Here is a 26,424-nt window from a genome sequence, read left to right on the forward strand (position 1 = left end):
TTTAGAGGAAAAGGTCATTTTTTCTTTATTTTTTTAAAGCAGTTTTAAAAGTTTTGGGGAGCTAATTAGATTTATTTATTTATTCATTTACTTATTTACTTAAGTAGAGATACTGGGGATTGAACCCAGGACCTCGTGCATGCTAAGCACACGCCTTATCACTTAAGCTATACACCCTCCCCAAAAGGTCGTTTTCCAGTTCCAGAACATATGTCAGTATAATTTCATATATCCTTGCATAGCCTCTGTTTGTGTTTTCTTGAATAAATTTGAATGAGCTTTTCATTTCTGTTGGGTATTAATCATTTGAATATTTGAGGCAAGTATTTCCCTTATGCTGTTACTTTTACTTCCTTTATTTCTTCGATTCTTTTCCATTATTTCAGTTTATTCCATTATTTCAATGCTAAAAATTTTTCTTTCATTATTTCAAAGCTGAAAAAATTATATATCAGACACAGTTTCAAAGCACAACATAGCTAAGCACCTAACACTTTTTCATTGACCTAGTTCTGTTTCCTGGGACATGTCACTTAACTCTCTGGGCCTTCTCTTATATGTAAAGTAAGGGTAATACATATGGCTAGTAATAGCACTTAACAGTGATTTTAAAAATTAAATCAACTCCTGTTAAGGGCTTAGCTTAACGACCACATAAGAAGTGCACAGTGTTTATTAGCTTTTCATTGCCAGCACCCAAACCTTATCTGAATACAGTATACTACACTGTATACATCGCATGGATCACATGCTCTGGAAAACTGGAGAATTTCTATGGAGAGTCTTGCCTTCTTCCAAAACAGTAGGAGTCCTACTAACATGTAAGGAGCAATTCCTGTGTGCCTAGCCACTAGGGGAATACGAATGTGTCTTGCACAGGTTTCCTGGACTTCAGGAGTGGAGATCGCGAGAGGAGGCCCAGCCACAGGCAGAAAGGGCTTGGGCTCCCTCCACAGCGGCCTCAGCTCCCGGCCGCCGCCAGAGGGCACGCTCCTACCTCCGGCACCTGTCGGCCTAACTGCAGGGCCTGAGACTCCGAGCACGAACGTGGGGCCCCGCCGGCCTGTCAGGGTGATGGGTGGCAGGCGGCCGTAGCCTGGACACCGACCCCGCCCGGAGGGCCGCGAAGAGGCGGCAGGAGGGGGCGCTGCGGGTATCCGCGTGCGCGACGCGGAGGAAGTAACGTCTTCGCCAGCTTCGCGGTGCTGCCGCAGCCGCCCGGCGCCGCGATGTCGTCCCGGCCGGGGCGCGACGACGCGGGGGCCCGGGGAGCACGGCGGCCGCGGGAGCCGCCAGAGCAGGAGCTGCAGCGGCGCCGAGAGCAGAAGCGGCGGCGGCACGACGCGCAGCAGCTGCAGGAGCTCAAGCACCTAGAGTCCTTGTGAGTCCCCGCCCGTCACGCCCGCCTCCGACTTCTGCGAGGAATCGGGCCGGGGACCGGCGTCGCGCGGCGTGTCTTGGCGCTTTAGGCGGGGTCCTTGGACACCCGCCAATGGGGCAGGTCGGCCCGTCGGGCCCCAGCGAGCCAGGTGCGGGTTATGACCCCGGGCGGCGGGACACTAGGCTTCCCGCCGCCCCTGCGCGTGGGGAGTCTCGCCCCTCGGCGCCGAGGGCGGGGAGGGGGGAGGCTCCACCCCCGAGGCTCGTCCGGGCGGCGGCGGTGGCGGGCGCCTCCCCAGCAGGAAGCGACGGTTTTATTCCTCGTGCGGCGGCGGCGGGGTTCGGCTGGGGCACTTTTAGGCGCTCGGTCAGGTTTCGGGGACTGAGTACTGAGAAGTGCGGCTGAGCGCTCTGGTCTTTTCCAGTTTGTCAGTTCAAGGAGCCCGCTATGAGCTGGATAAAACTCCCGTCCTTTGCATCTGCTGTTAATAAGGGAGAGAAAGTCCTGTAACGGCAGTGTGGTGAGGAAGGTAGAATAAACAGTGGGGTGAGGGCCTGGTCCCTAAATATTCGTGGGGAGGCTGTTAGAGCTGTTCTCTCTAGTCCTCAGGATTTTTTTTTTTAACCAGGATTAAGGGTGGAAGCTACAAAGAGGCCAAGTCAACAAGAATTAGGACCAGAGTCATACATTCTTTCTGGTCAGAGTGCCTGACCTAGGAGGCACTGTGCTTCCCCAGCTGCCCAGGGTTGGAGGAGAGTCCTGGTAACCATTGAGAGAAGAGTGGGTTGTAAAGGAGATTTAAACATCAGGTGAAAGATTGGATTGATGACGCTTTCGGTTCTCTTCTGTAATTCTGTCGTTAGCTTTACACTTGATCTTAGCCAAAAGGCCGAGAAGCTATCTGTCATTAGCTTTAGAAGTCTAACTTTTTTGAGTTTGGTGGTCACTGAGTTACTTGAATTACTTCAGTTTCAGGCATTTCTCAATATCTATGCTGAGAAGATCATGTAAGGAAAGGTCTTCAGATGGTTAATCCTTCATCATTAACCTCTGGGAGCTTTGGTACAAAATGCATGCTTCCGTGCAGCCCGGCCTGCTCTTTTCAGTGCAGCCCTTGAGCTTAACCTCAGGGGGCAGAGGTTGCCCATACAGGTGCTGCATCGCTGGCATTCACAGTCCTGGCCCCTTCAAGGCACTCTGGGGTGCTTTTTGTTGCCTGTGCAAGGCTGATGTTCAAAAATGTTTCCCTAGGATAAGCTCAGGCAAGGCTCAGCCCCACCCAGCCTTCAGTATCTTTAACTGTAGGATGCCAGATGGTTAATACTAAACATCTATTCTGTAGCTCACAGAGCAGTCACAGACATCAGAGAGATTATAACCTCCTTGTGCACATGAGGAAATGCAGATTCAGCAGTTAATTAACCTGATCAATGATACACAGAGCTGAAAACTAGCAAAACTAAATAGAAACCCTGGTGTTTAATTCTCAGACCAGTGAGATTTTTCAATTCAGAGATTTTAAAAGTTCTGGGCTGTTGACATATTTAGTTGGTCAGTTCAGAGGCCTGTTTGCTTTTAAATGAAAGTTTATATTTCCAGAATAATACTTCCATGTAGTTTAAACATCAAATAGTATGAAAAGTCTAATTTCAAAAAACAGTAGTTCGCATCTCTACTGTTCAGTGACTCCACACACTCCCTACATCTTTCCCTCCAAACAAGACTACTTAATTTTCCTTCTGGAATTTAACTATTTCTAAATTTTATGCTTATTATGCTTTTTTTCAATTGAATAATAGACATTACCTATTAACTTTGTGTTATAGTAAGCAAGGATTTAGTTCTCTTTCCCTTCCCTTCTTGTCTCCATCCTTCACTTACTATAACACGAAGTATTCCCATGCATCTGGGACCTCTCCAGTTAACTTTCACAGGGGACTAAACCTGCAATCTTTTTCAAGGGTGAAGACAGACCAGGTCTCTTGGATGTAGGGAAGGAGCATATTAGTGGTTTCAACACTTAGTGTTCATACTCCCAACCCCTGTATTCCAAAGATGGTGACTTCCTCCACCTACAGATGTCAGTTACCTTCTCCCACCTTCCATTGTCTTCCCAGCCTTGTTTTGAAATTGTTCTCTGCTAGTTTCTCCTCTTAGGATTTCTCTGTGGCTTCTAACCTTTTTTATTTCTTTTACTGTCATTTTAAGAGAGTCTGGGAAAGGAAGACAGATAAGTTGATCAGCCAGGCATAAGTTGATCAGTTAAATGCAAAGCCCCATAGTGGTTTTTTTCCAAATTGAATTCAAATCCTTTTGACACGTGGTATGCCCTGTTTAGTTCCCCTTACACTCCTCTAGTTATTTTCTTATACCTGACCTTAACACAACATTGTAAATCAACTATACTTCAATTAAAAAAAAAAAAATACATGGGAAAAAGAAAAAAAACTGTTCGAAGCAATGTATTTGCATGTAAATAAATGTAAGTGAAAAATAAAGCTCCCTTCCTCAGCTTCCAGAGGTAAGTCTATTCCTATAAACACATGTCTGTATGTCTGTAAATGTATATCTATATAATATCCTTTTTCCCATACACACAAATAGAACCATGCTGAACACACTGTCCTTTACACTACTACCTTTTTTTTTTTCATTTAAACTATTTTGGACTAGTTTGGGGATAATCAGTATCTATTTGACTACTAGAGAAATGATTGACCATTTTAACATTTATTAATGTTTTCCTGATGCTAAAAAAGTAAGACATTTTCACTGTACAATATTCAGAAAATTTATCATCTCTGAATTTGCCTTCTGTGTTCATCAATTTTGGAACTCCCCCATTTCCAAGTTTCTAAACCAGCCATAGCGCCCAGATGCCCTCTCAGTAAAATTTTGCTATAGAAGTATTGAAAAGACCTGAGATGTTCAGTTGTCAAGATCTGAGATGTTCAGTTGTCCTGCCTTTTCCACTACTTTTTTTGAAGAAGGGAGTTTTATCCATTAGACACTCACATTTAAAAACCAGACACACTGTGTATTGCACACTCTGAAATTTGCCAGTACATAAAACTGAACATAATTAACCTGAAAGTAACACAGTGTTATATGTCAATTACATCTCTTTTGGGTTTTTTTAGTTTAAAATAAACAAATTTAAATGAACATGAGCATTTGGTGCTGATTTTCCAATTTGGCATCCGGAAGCCTCTTCCAGAAGTTCCAGCAGAATGATGAAAAGTGGACATGAGTTGGGAGCCCAGGCATGATTTGTATCCTCAGGACCCTGGGCTCTGTTGGTGGGAGGGAAAGTACATTTACACACAATCAGTTATCTGATTCTTTAGCAGTAGTTCTTTACTGAGTACCGCCTGTCATGCAGGCACCAAGCAGGTGTCCTGCACCCTGAGTCAGGCGAGGTCAGTAGGGGAATAGAGGGCTATCAGAGAGCTGAGTTGCAGACAGCAGCCTGAGCAGGCAGAATGGCCCAGCAGGGATGATCTTAAATCAGGAGCTGGACGGCAGGGAGATGGGAGAGGGAGACTCTGGGACAGGTCACCCCCACCTCCTTCCCCTACAACAGGCCCTTCCCTCTGGCTTTGCTCCTTCCTCCCTGCACTGCCCCCATCCTCCTTAGTTATTTATGTAGGATCTCTGACTGCTGGGCATATTTTATTAACTGTTTCAGTTATAATGTAGTTTTTAACCTTTTACTTAAAAAAAAAGCCTTTTTATTTTGTTCTGCAGTTGCTTTTTGCTGATTGAAATGTGTTATGTTCATATGAACATGGTTGATGACAGGTGTTTTTTTCCTTTCTAGTTATGAAAAACCTCCTCCTGGGCTTATCAAGGTCAGTGTGAAGTTTGTACTTTTGGTTTTTCTCTGAGACGTTTCACTCAGTACTCAGACTCAGTCACTTGTTAGTAAAAAAAAAAGCTGCATAAGGTTTGAACCTCTGTTTATGGTAGTCCTGCTTCTTCCCTGCAGATGCCAGTCTGTTCATACACTTTGCGCTTTGTCACAGTCTGTGCCTTTGCAGAAATTTAATCAGCCTTGTGTCTGATTAAATAAATAAGAAACCACTGCAGGCCCACGTGTGTTTCTCAGCGATCGCTCCCCTTCATTCGCTTGTGACTGCATCTTCTCAAAGCTCTGCTCCCCATGTTCCTTCTCTGACTCTCCTGGTGCTGGTTTCTTGAATGTCATCAGCTCAGAGAACAGTGGACTCTGAGGGGACTTGAAGCTCATCCAGTGCAGCCTCCCCTGGTGCCCGAATCCCTCCTCCAGCACCCTGGCCACAGTGTCAGTGTCTTTCTGCGGGAGCGAGACTTAGAGGACTGACAGCCAAAACAACCTGTCCTGTTTAGTAACTTTCAATTGGAAAAAAAAAGAAGATTTTTAGAAACATTCTTCCATTATAAATTTAATATTCATGGAAACTTGAAAAAAATCATAAGGTTAAAAAAAAACAGCACCTTAATTGTATAGTGCAGTTACTTGGTGGTGAAAACACATTTCACAAATATGACATGTATGAGATTATATAAAATGGAAGTGGCCTTAAAGGCCTAATAATCTGTTTTAATCTACATGTTATTTTTATTATTCTAGGAAACCTTACTTTAATTCTATACTCTGCATCATCCCACAAAGATTTTAAGTGAATAGAAAGCTTTTTGTGATCTTAGAATCTAATTTTTGTGATCTAGAATTAGTATTTGGAGTTTACAGATCAATCCTGTGTAAACACTGTAATTTTTATACAAGAACAGCTACTTTGTTTTGGGGTTATAGTTCTTCTAGCATACTTATTTTCGTTTTTTCTGTCAGTTATAATTTGTCTTTTTAGCTCTTCAGAGGGTAACTTGATGACATTGGGATCTGGAGCCCATAAGAAAGCTAGACAATGCTTATTCTCAAACAGGTGGGAGAGAATTCCATTGGTGTTTCTTGCTGTAGAGCTTACATGTTGTTTCCTTTTTCAGGAAGATGAGACTAAGCCAGAAGACTGTATACCAGATGTCCCAGGCAATGAACATGCCAGGGAATTTCTGGCCCACGCACCAACCAAAGGACTTTGGATGCCACTGGGGAAAGAAGTCAAAGTCATGCAGTGTGAGTATGAAAGGGTTTCAAGTAACATCCTCAATACATGCAAGTCATGGTCCACAGTTTACAAAACATGTTCATTTCTTTTAATTAATTCATTCTCACCACAGTGCTGTGAAAGTCAGGGCATGATCTCTATTCTATAGATGTGAAGCCCCCTTGCATATGTTAGTAAGTAGTCTGAGGTAAGGGGCAGAGCAGTGCTTTGAATCCAGGACTTCTGGCTCCACTGGCCATGGTCTTCCAGGTCCATAGCTGCCTGCAGAGTATACACAATGATATTCCTGTAACAGAAAGGATACTCCATGTAGAAATGTCATGGGGGAAAAGAGATGCATTGGGGTGAGATCCCTTTGGGTCTTGCCTCAGTGGTGTTGAGGTTTTATCCAGGTAACCTGAGAGGAGCCACGGGTCACAGAGGGTGGGTCTGGAACAGGTAGAGCTCTGTGTGCACACTCTCCACCGCACCAGAGCAGTGACACCTGCATCCAGCCTAAGATGGCATTTGAAGAAAGCGTTCTGCTGCCTTTAAAGACATTTATTTGTATAAAGATTATTCATGTAAGAGAAAAAAAAAGATTCTTCATGCACATAATTAAAATAGCAGTTCCCAGCCCCTTTTCTTCATTCCTCTCACCCTAAAGGCAACCACCTCAATCTTTTTAAAGAAGGTTATTTTGAAGTTTATCCTTATGTATCTAGATAAATATGATTACATTCCTGCCCCTTGATTTTTCAGATCTCTTAATTATCTGTTGACTTCTTACTATGGAAGACATGAGTTCAACTCTTTTTTTCCTGCCTCTATCTCATTCCATACACATACCCTCCCTGTTTCCCATTTTCCCAATAAGTTGTATCATAATTTAGGTAAATAAATGCTTTGTGTTTATTATTCTCAGAGTTACACTGATTATATTTCCTTTTTCTAAAATTAAGTTTAAAGATCACTCTCGCTTCTTCATCTTCTGAGACGGCCCCCTCACTCTGTCTAGGGAGTGTGTATCTATTTAGCACCCAACCCCCACACCTCGTAGCCTTTGTCTCACCTTCTGAAATAGCCTGCACTCTATGGAGTATGTATCTCTCTTAATAAATCTACCTTTACTCAGCTGTGGCTTGAATCACTCTTGAATTCTTTCCTGCAGGAAGCCAAGAACCCACATACACACTTGGCGGAGCACGTTCCAGGGGCTCAACCAAGACCTGGGACACAGCCCTCCTCTCACCCCACATTCATTTTTCGTGTATCATCTCTCTGACATCCAACATGAGGCATTTAATTAAAGAAACAGGGCTTAAAATTAAGTTTAAAACCACTCCTCTGTGTGCTGGGGTAGTTAGTTTTGCTTCACTTGCCATTCACTTTCATTGACTTGGAAATTAAGAGTTTGGTCTGGACCAGAACCAGTTTTACATGAAGCTGAGTTACAATTCCAGAGGCTAAAAGTCCAAAATCAAGGTGTCAGCAGGGTTGGCTCCTTATGAGGGCTTTGAGGAAAGGATTTATTCCAGGCCTCTCTAAAGACCCTATCTCCCAGTGAGGTCACATTCTTAGGTACCAGGGGTTTGGACATTCATTCCAATGAGGAGGCAGAGGGAATGACACAATTCAACCTGTAACATGCGGTTAAAAAAAAAATCACACTTTGCTTTTTGAGTAGGATTATTTAGTAAGTACTTGGTTCATTTCTAAAATTCTACAATTAAAGGATAATTGAGAAAGTAATTAGTTTCCCTCTCTTTTCATGGTTCATCCATTAATTACATTTACTTTTAAAATTGGAGTCGAACTGAAGGATATCTTTAATATGATCTACGGATAGTTTATCTTAAGTAAAAATACATTATCTTACAGAAATATATGTCTTTTTCTTTGTTTTAGGTTGGCGTTGTAAACGATATGGTCACCGAACAGGTGACAAAGAATGCCCTTTCTTTATCAAAGGCAACCAAAAGTTGGAACAGTTTCGAGTAGTAAGTAAAACCCCAGAGTGTCAACTTAAATTTGCTGGAGATGATGAATGTCAGTGAATCAGGCAGTCACAGTGAACTGGAGGGTCACATGAAAAACATTCCCAAAATCCTTTAGGCCAAAGTATCTGCTATTAACTACATCTCTATTAAGTAGAATTTGTGTGACAAATTAGTTGATTAACAAAAAAATGCTTATTAAATTGTTATTTACTTATGTTTTGAGAGCACTGCTTTTTTCTGGTAGACATCTTTATTCAATCACTTTTGCTACTTATGTAAAAGAATCATATTTCATAAAGAAAAAATCAGGGTTCTATTTTGCCAGTCCTTGTCTAAAGATTATATATTTTTCTGTCATAGACTAGAAGTGTGTGTACAAATGATATGCCCTCTTTAGATGAAAAAAAAATCAGTCTACCATTTCGTCACTTGATTTTAACAAAGACACATCCCAGGGGTGTGTCTTCATCATTCAGTAACTGTTTTAGTCAGTTTAACTATGCTATGACTAGATATATTGGGATTATCAGCATATATCAAGTATGGGGTTTATGAACATTTTCCAAGGATTTTAAGACATTTACAGTATTAGATTTTCATTTTACTAATTTACGGAAAATGTCCTGGACAAATCACTGCTACCTAGAATGTCAACTTTTAGAGTGCCTATAACAGATAATTTGATGATAAATCTTAAAAACTTAAACATACTCATATTTTTTTAATTTAGAAATCTGAATTCTAAGAATTGATCTAACAACACAAGTACACACAAATTTTTATGAATATATAAGGATAACTTTCAGAATTATTTATATGATTGAAAAATAGAAACTGAAGAAAAAGGAAACAACTTCAGTGTCCAATATACAACATAAATTACGACAACATATAAAACATATAGCTTTTAAGAATTATGTTTTAAAAAAATATGTAATGCCATGGGAAGATATTCATGAAAACGTATATGAAAAAGAGTTATATATATGACTATAATTTTTTGTGAATTATGAATAATTACTGGGAGAACCACACTAAAATATTTCCAGTGGATATCCCTGAGTGGTAAGATAATACACATTTTTAACTATGTTTTCTTTGATGTGTAAAATTTTTATAATAAATGTATTTTAAAGATAATTCACATACTATAAAGTTCATTCTACATGCATTCATATTTTTAAGTAATTTAAGTAATTTTAAATCATACAAATATTACAAGATACATTTGCCTTATTTTAACAAAATGGAAACAGTAAGGTTTTTCGCAATTGATTTTTCAAGTCCAATTTTGCCTCTATTCCCAGAGGGAATTTGTAGTAAGTAGCTTAATGAGTATACTTCCAGACTTCTCTTTCATCATAAACAGTATGTTTTTGTGCACCCATAAGTGAATCATTCTTATGTATCATTTCCAACTCACTTGTTTTGCTTAATAATACCTCTTTATCATTATTTCCACCTGGAACAAATAGAATTACCTCAATATTTCTAACCTTGAGTAGTATTTAATGATTTGCCATGGTTTATTTCCTTATAAAGGCTATGTAAATTATATCCTGTATTTGTATATTGGAAAATCTTTTTCATAGCCTCCATGAGTTTGAACCTTTAGAAAAGATTAGGACATGTTTAATATAAAATTACACCAAACAGGGAAAAAAAAAAACCTAGTTTCAGTGAAAGAGGGATTTAATTTTCATTTAATAATCTGTGAAGCGTGGCCTAATTTTAATCTTCTCTAACCCTCAAGGCACATGAAGATCCCATGTATGACATCATACGAGAGAATAAAAGACATGAGAAGGATATAAGGTGAGGTTGTCCTGATGATAACGATATCCTCTTAAAGTATGAAGTTATATAAAGTTAGAAACAACCGTTCCGGTATTAGAGGAGTGGTTTAGTAAATATGGTGCTTTAATTGTGAAATATTTAGAGAATAGGAGTAATCTCTGAATAGGCCAGTACGTGGAGAATGAGCAGGCCAGCCTGTTCTACTTGGATTAGCTTAAAACAGTGGGCTTGGCGCAGCCCACTCATGGCACTGATAGTTGAAGTTGGCAACTATAATTTACCTTATCTAGTGACTTTAAAGAGCTAAGCTTTTGTTAAAAATTCCTAGACTAGCTTAAAGATAAGGTGGGAAAAAAAAAGTCATTTTGGTTTTGTTTTTTTTTTCCAAATTGGTGACATTGAATTATAGTTGTTGAGGAGGTAGATTACCTAGTTTGAACTTGAGCAGTGGGGAATGATTTAGGAAAGTGTGCATCTGTTAGAAGTTATAATAACGAGGAATATGGAAACATGCAGAAATATTTAGGACAACGAGAAGAATACAAAGTGGCTTGTACACTGGTTACAATCATGTAAAATAAGACAAGAATGGGAAAACATGCAAAAATAAAAATAAATATTGTCTTCAAAAAGGTGATTATTTGTGACATTTTTCACCCTCACTACTGCTTTTATATTTATATCTTTTAAAAAAAATTTTAAGTTGAATATGGTTCTTTGGCCATCTTACATGTTTATTTTTTTTCATTCTTATGTGTTTAGGATACAACAGTTAAGACAGTTACTAGAGGATTCAACCTCAGATGAAGATGAGAGCAGCTCCAGTTCCTCAGAATGTAAAGAGAAACACAAGAAAAAGAAGAAAGAAAAACATAAGAAAAAGAAGAAAGAAAAGAAAAAGAAGAAAAAACGAAAGCATAAGTCTTCCAAGTCAAATGAGAGTTCAGACTCGGAATGACAAGAACTTGACTTGTTCAGCATTCTCTTCTCAAAAAACTAACACTGTGGCCAAAGATCAGAGGAATGTGGGATCGTAGAGGAATAGGAGAGAGAGTCACCAAGACAGGAGGAGATTTGGTGTCACAGGTGCGAATTCTCACCTACCTTCCAGTAAAGGTGTGACCCAGAGGAGAGTGGGTTGTATCTTGCCAGGTGCTAGCTCTGGGCAGCTGCTGATTTCAGGCCGGAAAGCTTTTGTCCCTGCTGATCACTGTGGTTTGTGATCCCTTAGAAATGCCTCCGGCAGGGTGTCCAGACTAAGGGAATCTCTGAGGAAGCTCCTCCAGGTGCTGCCACAGCTTTCACCCTCCTTGGTGGGGCTACTTACTGCCCATAGACTTCAGGCTTGACTTTCCTCTGTTGTTGAGGATAATAAAAGCTCATTATTTATTTTTTAAATGTATTTATCTTTGATTTCTTAATAATGCATACATGTGCTCCAAACTTAAAAGGTATATAAGATTTAATTATGAAAACTCTTCCTACTTCCTTTTTCCCTCAGCTACCCAATTCCCTTTCCCAGTGGTTACCAATTTAACCAGTTTCTTGTGAAGTTTCCAGGAGTATTGTATACATCACAAGCATAGGGCGCTTTTTTTTAATACAAATGCTACATATTCATCTACACATTACTTTTTAACTTAACAGTATAAAACTGATTTTAATATCAAGTACATTCTGCTTTGCTGCACCAAAGGTACAGTGTGTTCATAATCACCTGAGATTAGTTGAAGGTGGGGCAGGGTTCCTATAACAATAGTGAAAAATCTTGGGTGGCTACATTGAATTTAACTTACTTGGATCTTACTGCCTGAGTCCCAAGATTTTCCTAGAGTAACTGTCTCAGAAAAATTGTAAGAATGTAGGGGAATTACTATTTCGAGTCAGCTACCACATCCCAAAATGTCTCCGTCACTTCCTTCCTCATCCTGTTGGTTAAGCACGGCCCACCTGTGCTCTTCTAGCTTTGTGCCTCAGGAGAAGCATCTCAGCCCATCAGAGTGGTGCCTGCAGCTAAGGGAGAGTAAGTCCTATGGTTTGCTGAGCCAAATGGAGCTAGATCTTGCTCACAGGTAAGTGTCCCTTCCTATTCAGTAGGGTCTGTTGCTGTTTTCAGGGTCCCAGGAACTTTCTACTCCCATTTCCAGCCTCTTTCCCTGGGGGTTGGCTTCCCCCTTCTTTAAAGAATGGCCAATCCATGCCCAGAATGGACCCATCTCTGATCCTTATCAATAAATGCTCCTGGTCTTGGCCTTGGAATAGTATCTCAGTAAGAAATGGTCCAGATTAGAATCATCAGGGCTTATTATTCCTGAAAACCCTGAGGTTAATTAATTTAGGCATGCTTTAAACTTATCCTTAGCAGCCTAGCTCAGAATGCACAACCTGGACCATTTGTTCTTTTCTTTATGTCTCATGATGTTTCCTACCCAGTCCTGGCCTCTTGTCTCCTGGAAATTTCTTACTGCCCCATTCATGATGAAATGTTCTTAAACAATAGGAAAGAATCTGCATCAATGATTCTCAAACCTTTGGGACAACAAAATCAAATAGAGTGCTACAGGTTCCTGTACTCTCAGACTTCCAGAGTTTCTGACTCAGTAGGCCTGGGGTGGACCTAGGAATTTTCCTTTCTAACAAGTCCCCAATTGATGCTAACGCTGTTGGTCTGGGGACCACACTTGGAGAACCACTGCTTTGTATCTTTAACCTCTTACTGGAGCATTCCTCCACTTGCTGCTCTAACTGGAATCTGGCCATCCCCTGCAGCTTTTGCAAGGTAACTGTCCCTACTCCCTCTGGTTTTCTCTGTCTTCTATTTCTGGCTTAGATTCCAGAGTCCATCACTTAAGCCTGTCATCTCCTTGACCTGGGGTCCCTTTGGCCTAGCTTTCTCAGAAGAACCACAAACCCCCTCTGCACATAAACCCGACTGCTAGAGAAAAATGACACAGCCATGTAGATTAGTACCCCCCCAAATTCATCTCCAAAATCAACTTATACCATAAAGCTGACTAGCAAAGTTTGCCAGTCACCTATTCAAACCTTCATCCTAGAACAATGTCCTTCAAGTTGAGTATTTTCAAATCCTATCCAGGAAAGCACTACAAGCCCTCAGACCTTCCTTCACCAAGACATCCCACCATCCATCACCATAGTTGTGAGAGGCAGAATTCTAAAATGGCCCCAGGATTTTCCCCCTATTCTCCATAACTGGTAAATATGGTGATTAGATTATTTTACAAGCATGAAGAAAGGGAAATTATGTTGGTGTTCCCAACCAAATCATAAGAGTCCTTTAAAATTCCAGGGTTTTCTTTGGTCACAATGTAGGAACTCAGATTTTAAGCCTGTGAGAGATTCCACATGCCATTGCCAACTTTTCAGATAGAGGAGAAGTCAGGGCTACGAGGAGAAGAATGCAGCAGACTAATTAGAGTCCCCTGACCAACAGCCAGCAAGGAAATGGGGAACTCAGCCCTAGGGCCAAAGGGAACTCAATATTGCCAGCCTCAATGACCTTGGAGGCATGATCTTCACTACAGCCTCCAGATGTGGGCCCAACCCAGCTAACACCTTGATTTTGATCTTGTGAGATGCTAAGCTGAGAACCCAGTTGAGCCTGCCCAGACTTCATGGCCTGCAGAAATGTGAGATACTAAATAGTTGTTTTAAGCCATTAAGTTTGTGGTAATTTGTTATGCAGCAATAGAAAACTAATACAGTGGTTCAGTGAGGTTTCTCTCTGCCCCTCAGGCTAGTCCTCCACCTGTGCTCTGATCCCTGACCATCAGCCAGCAGTAGAGGGCAGTGAATAAGAGCACTAGCTCTGGATCCAGACCACCTGGTTTTGAATCCCAGCTGCACCGTTGTGAGCAAGTTGTGTGAACTCTCTGTGCCTCCATTTCCTTGACTGATAACACTACCTCATAAAATCATAAAGTAACATTGTAAAGCATTTAGGACACCTTTGGGCACATTTCAGTTGCTAAATGAATGTTGGCTACTCCTACTACTTACACTATGGTCCTCATCTCTTGCTGCTTCCTCAGGGATCTTCCTTTCATTGTCCCATCTCACATCTTCAAACGCTTTTTCCCTTTGACTGCTATGTTGCCACCAGCATTTAAAAATTGTTTCAAAATTATAAAATTAGCACATGCTTATAAAAAGTTCCTCATTCGGGGTCATTGTAGAGTAAAAAGTGAAAGGAGAGTCTACTTACGATGGTTTGATACAGCCTTCCAAGAAATCTTTTTAAAAATGCATTACCAACCACGTAGGCACAGGGTTTTTCTATCAGCTGAAATAACGGAAGAATACCATGAATATGATTCTAAGACTTCATTTCACTTACTATACTGTGGCACTCTTACTGCTTACCACAAGCTTTAAATGGCCACAAAATTCCTTGGTTTGAAGGTGCTATGATTTATTTAACCATTCCTCTATCACAATTCAGTTGTTTCCTATTTGTCATTCTTTGATATTCCGATTTATAATATATATTTGATCATTCATATGACCAAAATATATTTCTCAGATATATTTGGTCTTTGTCTACAGTTTCTGGTCCACAGCTCCCAAAACCCTTGAAATGTCATGTGTGGTAAGAGCAGTGGAGCATCTTTTGTTATATTTGGTCTCTTTGTCCTCAGTTCATGACAGAGCCATAAAGGTGAAATGTGTCTTGTTACTCATAACAAACTCCCTTCCACAACAACTGTGGAAGATGATTTTTGGAAGCACCTAAAGATGCAGGGGCAGGGAGGGGCGCATTGATTTCCAGGAAAAACAAACTGAATGGAGTTGAAACTTTCAGTCCCACCCTCTGATTTAGCGGAGGAGAAGAGGGACTGGAGGTTGAATCAATCACCAATGGCCAATGATTTAACCAATCACGCCCATGTGATGGAGCCTCCATAAAAACCCAAGATGGGGTTCAGAGAGCTTCTGGGAGGTGTTGGGAGAGTGCTGCGCCTACAGACGGCTCATATCTGGAATGCTTTTATTCATTGTGGAGTTTACAAAATGCTGACATTTCTTATGCATGAGGGGGTCTCTAAGCACAGTGACCCAGAACATTGTCTTGCCCTTTTAGGAGCAAGGACTAACTTACCAAAGCCAAAAAATTGCTTATATTGTAAAGTCACCCTGTTTTTAAAAATCCCTTCCAGATCACTGAGCATGAATCAGAGTCATGATAACAGCCAAGAGTTAAGATATAACAATACCCTACCTTTTAAGTAGATGGGATAGGCTTAAATATTTCTTGAATCTAAAGATTTGGGGCCTAAGACTAGAACTTATTTAAACTTCCCTGGAGCTCTTATGCATCCGATTCTTCACTTACTTGCTTTGCTTCATTCTTTGCACCCCAGATGTAATCACCCCAAAGCTCTCCTTCGGGCCCTCCCCACTCCTGTCAGCCCTGTCCCCACCAGTTATAGGGTGGTCCGAACTCAAGCTTCAACCAGGTGTGGATGAGCTGCTGGTCCAGTCCCTCAATCTCACCATTTAACACTCTTCCCCCTACCACCTACGCAGAAAAGCAGAACACCTTCTCTTCCCAAGTTAACACTTTTCCCTGGATTTTACCATTTTTTCTATGGACTCAAGTTCAAACTCCAGCCCTTTTCTTAAGATTCAAGTGTGTTAGTCCTCGAAGACACATGGAGCTTCAGATTATATCTCTTTGCTTACCCACAGCTGACACGACGTGTGGGAGCTCTTGTCTTTTAGCTGGGCATATTGCCACTTGGGATAAACTGGGGTGCTGTGACTAAGAAAGAGTGGAGAGTAGATTTTAATTGGGCAGGTAGCTAACAGTGTCTGTTGTGATGCTTCAGGTAATGAAAGAAGCAGTGTTCTCCCACGTCCCTCTACTCTGTTGTCCCCAGTCATCATTCTCCCTTCTTCCATTAACAGCTACGTTTCTCTATAAAAGACTGTAAACTCTCAGCCTTCTCCACCTCCTTACTCCTTCACTCACTGCAAATCCAGATTTTGTTACCATCAAGCCCATTCATCCACCCTCACTGAGGACACTAATGAACCTCTTGCTGCTAAATGGCATGGAAACTTTTCAGTTCATATCACTAAACCTCACTTCCCAGATATCAGCCTAACTGGTTGCCCCTCTACTGGCCTTTCTTAAATTCTTTTGCTGGCTCTCCTCCCAAATTTCTCTCTTTCATGTTCATGTTCTCCAGGTTATGGTTGTAAGGTTTTCTCCATCTTTTTGTTCATTTGTTGGTTTTGTTTTTGTTTTTAACTGAAATATAGTCAGTTTACAATGTTGTGTCAATGTCTGGTGTACAGCATAACACTTCAGTCATGCATATACATACATATATTTGTTTTCATATTCTTTTTCATTACAGGTTATTACAAGATATTGAATATAGTTCCCTGTGCTATACAGTAGAAACTTGTTGCTTATCTATTTTATATATAGTAGTTAGTACCTGAAAATCTCAAACTACCAATTTATCCTTTCCCACCCCTTCCCCCCAGTAACCATGTTTGTTTTCTATGTCTGTGAGTCTGTTTCTGTTTTGTAAGTAAGTTCATTTGTCTTTTTTTTTTTTTTTTAGATTCCACATATAAGTGCTATCATATGGTACTTTTCTTTCTCTTTCTGGCTTACTTCACTTAGAATAAAAATCTCCAGATCCATCCACATTGCTGCAAATGGCGTTATTTTATTCTTTTTTATGGCTGAGTAGTATTCCGTTGTATAAATATACCACAGCTTCTTTATCCAGTTATCTGTCAATGGACATTTCGGTTGTTTCCATGTCTTGGCTATTGTAAATAGTGTTGCTGTGAAATTAGGGTTCATGTACCTTTTCAAATTAGAGTTTCCTCCAGATATATGCCCAGGAGTGGGATTGCTGGATCATATGGTAAGTCTATTTTTAGTTTTTTAAGGAATCTCCATACTGTTTTCTATAAAGACTACACCAAACTACATTCCCACCAACAGTGTAGGACGGTTCCCTTTTCTCCACACCCTCTCTAGCATTTATTGTTTGTGGACTTTTTAATGATGGCCATTTTGACTGGTGTGAGGTGATACCTCATTGTAGTTCTGATTTGCATTTCTCTGATAATTAGCTGTATTGAACATTTTTCATGTGCCTATTGGCCATTTGTATGTCTTCATTGGAGAATTGCTTGTTTAGGTCTTCTGCCCATTTTTTGGTTTTCTCCATCTTATTACACCTTCTCTCTCTGCATTTTCACCCATTCTCAGGGCTTCTAATACAACCAGCATACTGCTCACACCCATACCTCTATTTCTAATCTCTACTAGATATTTATGTCTCAACAGAAGTCTTTTGTTGTTATTAGGACATGCACAAATGATGTCTGTTTTTATGCATAACAGAACCCTTTCCACCAAGTAAGAGTGTATGCTAATGAGGCGACTCAGGGTGGGACTCCTAGACAACTCAAGGAAGGAGGCTGGTCACCAGAAAAACCAAATTTGAGATTAGAGGATGGCAACTTTCAATCCCACCCCTCAACCTCCAGGGAGGGGGCGGGGAGTGGGGCTGGAGATTGAGTTTTAAAAAACTCTTGAAACTGGCACTGTTTATTAAGTACCCAATAAATGTTAGTCACTGATGCTGTTTCCTTTTCAGGTTTTTTCAGAAAGCAACATCCAAGAAAAAAAACAAATTTTCTTCAGTGTATAATATGTAAAGTGGTTTAACAAATGGTTATATCCCTATCATGGAAAACCACTCAGCAACAGAAAAAAATGAAGTCTTGATGCACAGAAAAAAATTAGATGAATCTCAAAGACATTGTGCTAAAAAGATCAGTGGTTTCCAGTAGTAAGTTTGGAGTGAGAGTATGACTCTAACACAGTCATACAAGGGAACTTCTTGGAGTGAAGGATGGTGCTCCTGGATCCTGTTCTGTATCCTGATCCTGATTTCACCTGACAAAATTCCTTAGAACTGTATGTCTACAATCAAAAAAGTACTTGTGAAAACTGATGAAATCCAAGTATGATATATAGTGGACTTTCTATATTGTAGCAGTGTCAACTTATTTGTTCTGTAATCATGCTGTGGTTATAAGATACAGTTGTAAGATGGGACCATTGGGGGAAGCTGTGTGAAAGCTACATGGGAACTTTCTGTACTATTTTTGCACCTTTCATGGAAGTTTAAAATTATTTCCAAATGAAAATTAAAAAAAAAACAAACCAAAAACACTGGAATGAAGAGAGAAAGAAATACAAGAAGGAGGGAGGGAAGGAAGGAAGGAAAATGAAGAGATACCTCCAACCAAGATCTTAAACCCACATCCAACAAATGGCCCTTTGTCATAGGACACTACTTAACTACTTTAAACTAAGTCTATGCCAGTTATCCTATCAGAGCAAAGTGTAAGGTCATGCATAGCAAAATTTATAAATTTACATCAAGTTCCTGCATGTTTTTCCCATGGTTCCTGCTATCCCACGTGGCATCGTGTATCATTATGGACGATAATTTACTGAAAAACAAAGATTAACATACTTTAAGAGTTAAAGACGACAACAGACAAACCAATTATGTCGGCTGATAGTCAGTAGCCACCACGTGTTTTCCAGTTTTGCCAAAGCCTTCAAATGCAGAAACCACAAAATTTTTTTTGTGAAAAGATTTCATACCATTAATTGCCTTTTCTAAAAAGTTGGCAGATTTAAAAATGACAACTTAGACCTCCCTTTTGGCTTCAAGATGGACCTGATAGTACATTTGAACAACCTCATGTAAAGTTTCTGACTACCCTTGTTAGTCTTTAGCAGGATTAATAAATACTCTGTTCAAACAAAGCAACCATCTTAACATTGTCTCTTTGTACACAGCAGTTGTATAAATAATAAATTTATATGTAATTCTTTTTTTCTTAATCCTGGCCTTAAAATCAGCTAAATTATTTTAAACTGCTATGGTCTGCAAAATACAGAGGGAAATGGAAACAGTAATCCTACTGCAGAAAAGAATTATGGGGTTTTAGTACATGCATCCTACTTTGGTCAAAGGCTGAAATTTGCTTTACATTTGCTGAGGACCTATTGGTCACAAGAGGAGGATGCTCAAGCATCATGTGACATGCCCCAATGGACTCCTTTGAAATTCTTGTCACCTTTTTTTCCAAATATGTTCACAGGGTCTCACACATATTTTGTGCTTTTATTCAAACCAAAAAAAAATCTAACATCTTTCCTAAGAAGTCAGTCCTTCTGTATCCCCCAAATCATTACATAGCATCATAGGCTCAATCTTGCCCACAAAATTAAACAAAACAGGCATTTATGCCCCGAGTGGTTAATTCCAAACTTGTTTTCTTACCAGATGCCTGCTCAGGTGAGCCCTACCTCACCTTTCTAAGAACCCTCTCTCCACAAATTTCACTCTAAGAATTCCTGCCACGGTCCTAGGACTTAAAGTACTAGAGCAAGGGTGGAGAGTGCAGAGAAGAGCAACCCTTACTACTCCCTCTCATTCTCCTGCTCCAATTTGTTCCATGTCCTTGACAAAGAGAGCCTCACCAGATAGCACCACCAGCTCCAAGGAGTTGGAGTGATTCCCCTCAAGGAACTTCTCTGCATCCCCTGTTTGTCACCCCCCAGAAAAAAGCACGGAAAACTGCATCAATCCCTTGAAAGAGACCAGGCAGGTGAGAACAAGTCCTGCTGCTCACAAAGAGAAAATGATGGAAGAGGTGGTGATTGGGATGTAGCAGGGAAAAAAACACCTCCTTGCTCCAGCCTAACTTCAAGCCATTTTTCCTCTCTTGTCATAGTACTTTGTTATATGTGTGTGGTCGAAAACACATAACATAAAATTGACCAACTTAACCATTTTTTAAATGTACAGTAGTGTTAACTATAGGCACATAGTTGTGCAACAGATCTCTAGAACTTTTTCATCTTGCAAAACTGAAACTCACTACTCAATTGAACAACTCCATTTCCCCTTCCCTCAGAGCCCACAGTCACCATTTTACTGTTTCTAAGAGTCTGACTACCTCAGATAAGTGGAATAATGCAGCATTTGTCTTTCTTGTGACTGGCTTATTTCACTTTTCTTTGCATAATGTCCTCAAGATTCATCCATGTTGTCAAATACTGTATAATTTTCCTCTTTTTAAAGGCTGAATAGCATTCCATGTGTATATATTTATCTTATCACATTTTCTTTGTCCATTCATCTACTGATGACCATTTATTTATTTAGGTTGTTTCCACATCTTGGCTATTATGCATAGTGTTGCAATGAACATGAGAGGGCTGAAATTTCTTTGACTACTGCTTTCAATTCTTTTGGAAATATACCCTGATGTAGGATTGCTGGATCATATGGTAATTCTATTTTTAATTTTTTGAGGAAACTCCACTTTTTCCACAGTGGCTGCACTGATTAACATGCCCATCAGTAGTGCACAATTCCTCCATATTCTCACCAACACTTTTAATTTTGGGGGTTTTGACAACAGTCGTCCTAACTTGTGTGAAGTGATATTCCATTTCATTGTGGGTTTGATTTGCACTTTTCTGATGATTAGTGATATTGAGCTTCTTGGCCAATTGCCTATTCGAGTCTTTTGCCTTTTTTTTTCTTAAGTTTTTCTTTAGCCTATTTAAAAAAAATGGGGAGGTAACTAGGTTTATTTTTTTAATTTGTTTATTCATTATTTGTAATGGGGGTACTGGGATTGAACCCAGGACCACATGCATGCTAAGCATGCACTCTACCACTGAGGCATACCGTCCCCTTCTTTTGCCTGTTTTTTAATGGTTTTTGTTGTTGTTGTTATTGACTTACAGTAGTTTTTAACATAATCTGAATATTAGTCCCTTATCAGATACACGGCTTGCAGATATTTTCTCACTTTCTGTAAGTCACCTTCCTATTCCGTTTTCCTTTGCCGAACCCTGCAGTTTGTCACAGCAGTTCACTCAAGCTTCTGCGCAAGTCAGAAGCTGCGCCACGATGCCTTCTGGGAGTTGTAGTCCTGAATGTCTGAGGCGAGTGGAACGCGGAGGATTTTTTTCTCATTGGGCCTGGTTGTAATCAGATTTCTACTGAGCAGGGCTGGAATGAACGCCTGCCTGGTTCTCATCCTTAAACAGTTCCTCGGACCCAGCTGTGATAAGACCCGCTTCGCCCCTTGGCCTCCCACGCAGGCCATTCCTTTCTCCCTCCGGGTTCCCCCTGCTCGGCGCTCGTGGGTGGGGCTTCCTGCGGGGGCGGGGCGTCCGGCTATTCCGCAGGTCGGCGCTTCCGAGGCCGGCAGCCAGCGTGCCATCTCTTCTCTTCGGGCCGGGAGGCGCAGGAGGCCCCGTCCATGGACCGAGCGGCCGTGGCGAGGGTGGGCGCGGTAGCGAGCGCCAGCGTGTGCGCCCTGGTGGCGGGGGTGGTGCTGGCCCAGTACATATTCACCTTGAAGAGGAAGACGGGCCGGAAGACCAAGATCATCGAGATGGTGAGTGCGGGGTTCGTGGCGCCGGAGCGGTTGAGGGGCCTCGGGGTAGTACGTCCGGCCTCGCCTTCCCGCGCCGACAGCTGCTGGAACGCGAGGGGCCCACAGGCGACCCGGTCGCCCCGCGTGCGGCGACCCGCGCGCTCGGTGACTTGGTCTGAACCCTGACGGCGGCACTCGGTTTCCCGTGGCCTTTGTTAGGTCTCCGTTTGAAACAAAAAAGCAAATAGATGATTCGGAAAAAGCTGCCTCCCACTACAAAACCCGTTTTTCAAGAAATAAACGGAACTTTCTTGGCAGGTTTCTCCGCTCCCGCATCCCGCGTCAAACCATTGCAACTCTTCTAATTCCGATGGAGTTGATTTTGCCCCGTAGCTAGGATGAGTTAAATTATGAAAAGGTGTAACTTCCCAGTGGTTAATAAAAGGAATGCCACTTAACCCACTTGGAGTTCCAAATTGTTTGTTTTGTGATTGAATGTTTTTCCTTCTTGTCTCAAACTGCTGGGAAGTATCTTTGTGTTCATTTTTTCCACCAGACCTCTTACATAACACCTTAGAAATTTATTTCCAATTTTATTGAATGAGAGTGTTCCAAGATTTTCATTTGAGGTACATAGTAAGCAATATTTGCTCCACAGTGTGGGGAGCAAATTTAGTTTTTAGTTTTCTGTTTTTTAATTAGAGCCCACTCATCAAGACAGTTTACCCAGTGAGTTGAATTCTAATGTACTTACTGGAGTGCATTGTCCCTTGTATACTCCTGAAGATGCTACACGTGTAATCTAGGGTCAAAAAAATTTTTTTAATGGAGGTACTGGGGTTTGAACCCAGGACATCGAGCATGCTAAGCATATGCTCTACCACTGAGCTATTTCCCTCCCTCTGAGGTCAAATATTTTTGACAAATCAGTTGATAGTTTACCACTGTTCTAGATAATGTAATTTTAGGTTCATGTATTTAGAATACTTAGTCTCAGTTATATGTTCTTATTGATCAAATAAACTTTGTTGTGTTGTTTGCTATTTACCCCAGGTTGAATGCAGAAATATTTTTCCATAGAAAAACAAAAAAACAAAAACTCCCGCATTTCTCATATGCCAATAGTATTCCTAGGGTTTTTTTTTTTGTTTTTTTTTTTATTGATAGAGTAAAATTAGTCTTGGGTTATTATTACCTACCTTATTTTCTCCATCTCTTTAATCACAGCAGCAAATGTTTTTAATTTCAGACGAAATTGGGCACATTCAGGGTGGTATGGCCGTAGACAAATGTTTTTAATTTCAAAAATTTAATTTTGTTTATGTTGCTGTCGTTTTTAGAAAACTTTGGTTGTCTTCCTTTTGCTCCACAGCAAAAATGTGTAATACATATGTGGGAAGAAACCCTAATTGCCATACCTTCCTGTATGTACTTAGACTGTAGATTGGTCTATCACTTCTCTTCTAAACCAAGTAGAGCTAAAAGTCAGTGCTTTCATAAAATCCACAAAAAGCCATTGTAAGAACAGTTTACCATCTTTGTGAAAAATAATTAAGGCCCATTATTTGTAGTATAGAAATTAGTTACTTTATATATACATAATATGTTATATTAAGGCATAGGGGCAAGTAATATTGTGGTTACAGCAGAATATACAGATGTGTATTTGAAAGGAAGAGATAGGGAATGTGGACAAAAAAAGCCAGATTGTAAAAGAATCTTGTAAAGCCCTTTGTTTTGTAGCAGTGGTCCAAGGAGTGAGAAGAGGGTGGGCATAAATGATTTTTAAATAGGATAATTGCATGTTCAGATCTGTATTTTGTAAGGATCACTTAGACAAGATAGGGTAGAAGGGGAGAGCCTGGAAAGAAGGAAATAATTTAGGAGGATGTTGGCAGTGTTTCTTGTAAAAGATGATTAGGACCTAGACTAGGAAATGAGGAATCCGTGAATAAATAAATAAATAAAATCAACAGACAGCAGTGGTACAAACTCTGGAGTCATACAAACCTAGCTTTGAATCTAGACTTTCTCATTTATCAAGCTGTGTGATCTTGGGCAAGTTATTTAACCTCTCTGAGTCTCTGTTTCTTCATCTACTAACTGGGAGATAATAATAGTACTTCTTAGGGTAGTTGTGAAGACTACATAAGATAACACAGTAAACATAATTGCTATCATTTGAGAGCTTATTATTTATGATCATTAAATAAAGAGATTAATCACAGGGAGGTTACAAAGTAAATGGTGATACTGGCTACATTATTTGCCAAGAAAGAAAGGTGTGGGGAAAGAGGGAGGAGGCAGAGACAATGTGGAACAATACAGTAACTTTGTTGTGTTAAATTTTAGGTGATCAGAGAGTAGACAAGTAGAAATGTCAGTAATTAGTTACCATAGGTAAAGTGCTTAGAAAAGCTTTTATTTACTGTTGGTCCATATATTGGCTCGTAGTAACATACACTGTATACATTACCTATTGTTTTTAACAACAGCAACTGAAAATGTAGGGCAGGAACTCAGAAGATAAATTGGGACTAGAAACAGTACTTTGTCAAATGTCTAGCCCCTGGCGGTAATAGTGGAGATGGTTATAATTTCTCATCCATAACTTTGCAGCGAGACAAAAAAAAGAAAACTTGAGAATACTGACATATAATGGGTATTCAGTAAGGAAAACAGAGGTGTCAGAGGTGAGATAACAGGACACTGTTCCAAAAGAGTGGGCAGAGTCAGCTGTGTCTGCACAGATCAGAATTTGGACTAAAAGTCTTGTACATTGAATAGTCAGTGGAAAAACAATGAAGTGAAAAAAATCAGAAAGTGATTATATTGAATTGTTGAGTACAAGAAATACCTGTGCCTTCAAGGTGTGTTTTGTCTTGTTTTGTTTTTGAATAGTTGGCCCATGACCATTGGTAACCAGAGGGGTAGTGAAAAACTAGTGCTTAAAGAAGAGAGGAGAGGGAGTAATCAATCAAGCTGAGTTCCAGAGGAGATAGGAAGGCAGGAGATAGATAACACAGGTGGACAAAATGCCTTTTTAAAGGAATGAGGAACATCCCTCTCTAGAAGAGTGTGCAGTCATCCCTTAGTGTCCACGGGAGATTGGTTTCAGGACCCCCTTGGATATCAAACTCTGAAGATGCTCAAGTCTGTTTTATAAAATGGTGTAGTATTTACATATAACCTATGCACAACCTCCCATATACCTTAAATCATCTCTAGATTACTTCTAATACCTAATACAACGTAAATGGTATATAAATAGTTGTAAGTACAATGTAAATACTATGTAAATAGTTGTAAGTACAGTGTAAATACTGTGTAGACAGTTGTAAATACAATTTAAGTGCAATGTAAATTGCTGCCAGTGAGCAGAAAATTCAAGTTTTGCTTTTTGAACTTTCTGGAACTTTTTTCCCGTGTATTTTCAGTCTTCAGTTGGTTGAATGGCTGATACAGAACCCACAAATACAGATGGCTGACTACACTACTCATTGATTCATGGGTGCTTATTTCTGCATATGTCAGCAGTTTTCTAATTTTGGGGGGTTACTAGAATATATTTTAGTTTTATTTTTTACCAGCAGGTTACTTCTTTTTCTCCAGTAGAAAACTAACTCCAAAAAAAGATGAGATGGATTAATCTTTTTTTTAAATTGAAGTATAGTCAGTTACAATGTGTCAATTAGTGGTGTATAGCACAATGTCCCAGTCATGCATATGCATACATATATTCATTTTCATATTTTTCATTAAAAGTTATTACAAGATATTGAATATAGTCTCTGTGCTATACAGAAAAAATTTTGTTTTTTGTACCCATTTTTATATATGGTGGCTAATATTTGCAAATGTAAAAAAAGAAGACACTAATGAACTCATCTACAAAACAGAAACAGACTCACAGACATAGTAAACAATTTTATGGTTACCCAGGGAAGTGGGGGGGAAGGGTTAAATTTGGGAGTTTGAGATGGTTTAATGTTATTCAGTTCTCATGTCCTTTGTTAAATTCTCCCAAAGTAGTTGGAAGAAAGGTGTCAAACGGTACAAACTTACAGTTACAAGGTTTGTAAGTACTAGGGATATAGTGTACAACATGATTATAGCTCACACTGCTGTAGGGTATGTAGGAATGTTGTTAACATTAAATCCTAGGGGGAGGGTATAGCTCAAGTGCTAGAGCACATGCTTAGCATGTACAAGGTCCTGGGTTCAATCCCCAGTACCTCCTCTAAAAGTAAGTAAGTAAACCTAACTACCTCCCCTCTCAAAAAATAAGTAAAATAAATTTAAAATTTTAAATCCTAAAAGTTCTCATCACAAAGAACATTTTTTTCTTTTTCTTTTCTTTTTTTAGTTTCTTATTGTATCTGTATGAGATGATGAATGCTAAGTAAACTTATTGTGGTAATCATTTCACAGTATATGTATATCAAACCATTATACTGTATACCTTCAAGTTATACAGGGACATATGTCAGTTACAGCTCTATAAAACTGGAGAGAGGGCTGTGGGGTGGAACTCTCCCAAAGTAGAAGTATCTAACAAATGAAATAAAATGCAAGCACAAAACCAGAACAAATGTATAGTCTTAACACTGTTCCCTAAAGAGCAACAAAAAGGGTGGAAAATATTTGGACAGCAGGAACAGGGGAGATGGAACTGTCACTCGCAGCT

The 26,424-nt window shown here is 40.0% G+C and overlaps 2 protein-coding genes across 6 annotated transcripts in view; both read left to right on the forward strand.

Annotated features, from left to right (window-relative positions):
- Positions 1–1,018: 1,018 nt before the first annotated feature.
- Positions 1,019–26,424, forward strand: part of LOC105095863 (RP9 pre-mRNA splicing factor) — a 115,723-nt gene continuing 90,317 nt past the window's right edge. Inside the window, exons 1-8 of one of the 3 annotated variants that reach the window (XR_004137857.2) lie at positions 1,019–1,381; positions 5,202–5,232; positions 6,368–6,497; positions 8,377–8,468; positions 10,222–10,283; positions 11,028–11,351; positions 12,230–12,337; positions 17,915–19,101. Coding sequence is in view for 1 of the 3 variants with exons in the window: in XM_031455158.2 (XP_031311018.1) it covers positions 1,230–1,381; positions 5,202–5,232; positions 6,368–6,497; positions 8,377–8,468; positions 10,222–10,283; positions 11,028–11,223 (663 nt within the window). In the remaining 2 variants the exon portion in view is untranslated. Of the gene's footprint in view, positions 1,382–5,201; positions 5,233–6,367; positions 6,498–8,376; positions 8,469–10,221; positions 10,284–11,027; positions 11,668–12,229; positions 12,338–17,914; positions 19,102–26,424 lie in introns of those variants that run through there. The other 2 variants (XR_010381624.1, XM_031455158.2) reach the window with 2 other exon arrangements.
- Positions 21,519–26,424, forward strand: part of NT5C3A (5'-nucleotidase, cytosolic IIIA) — a 36,043-nt gene continuing 31,137 nt past the window's right edge. The window contains exon 1 of one of the 3 annotated variants that reach the window (XM_010988067.3): positions 21,519–21,758. In XM_010988067.3, coding sequence (XP_010986369.1) covers positions 21,621–21,758 — 138 coding nt within the window. In that variant the 5' untranslated portion in view covers positions 21,519–21,620. The remainder of the gene's footprint in view (positions 21,759–26,424) is intronic. The other 2 variants (XM_010988072.3, XM_010988070.3) reach the window with 2 other exon arrangements.

The sequence above is a fragment of the Camelus dromedarius genome, chromosome 7, assembly GCF_036321535.1.
Source record: "Camelus dromedarius isolate mCamDro1 chromosome 7, mCamDro1.pat, whole genome shotgun sequence".
Lineage (NCBI taxonomy): Eukaryota > Metazoa > Chordata > Mammalia > Artiodactyla > Camelidae > Camelus > Camelus dromedarius.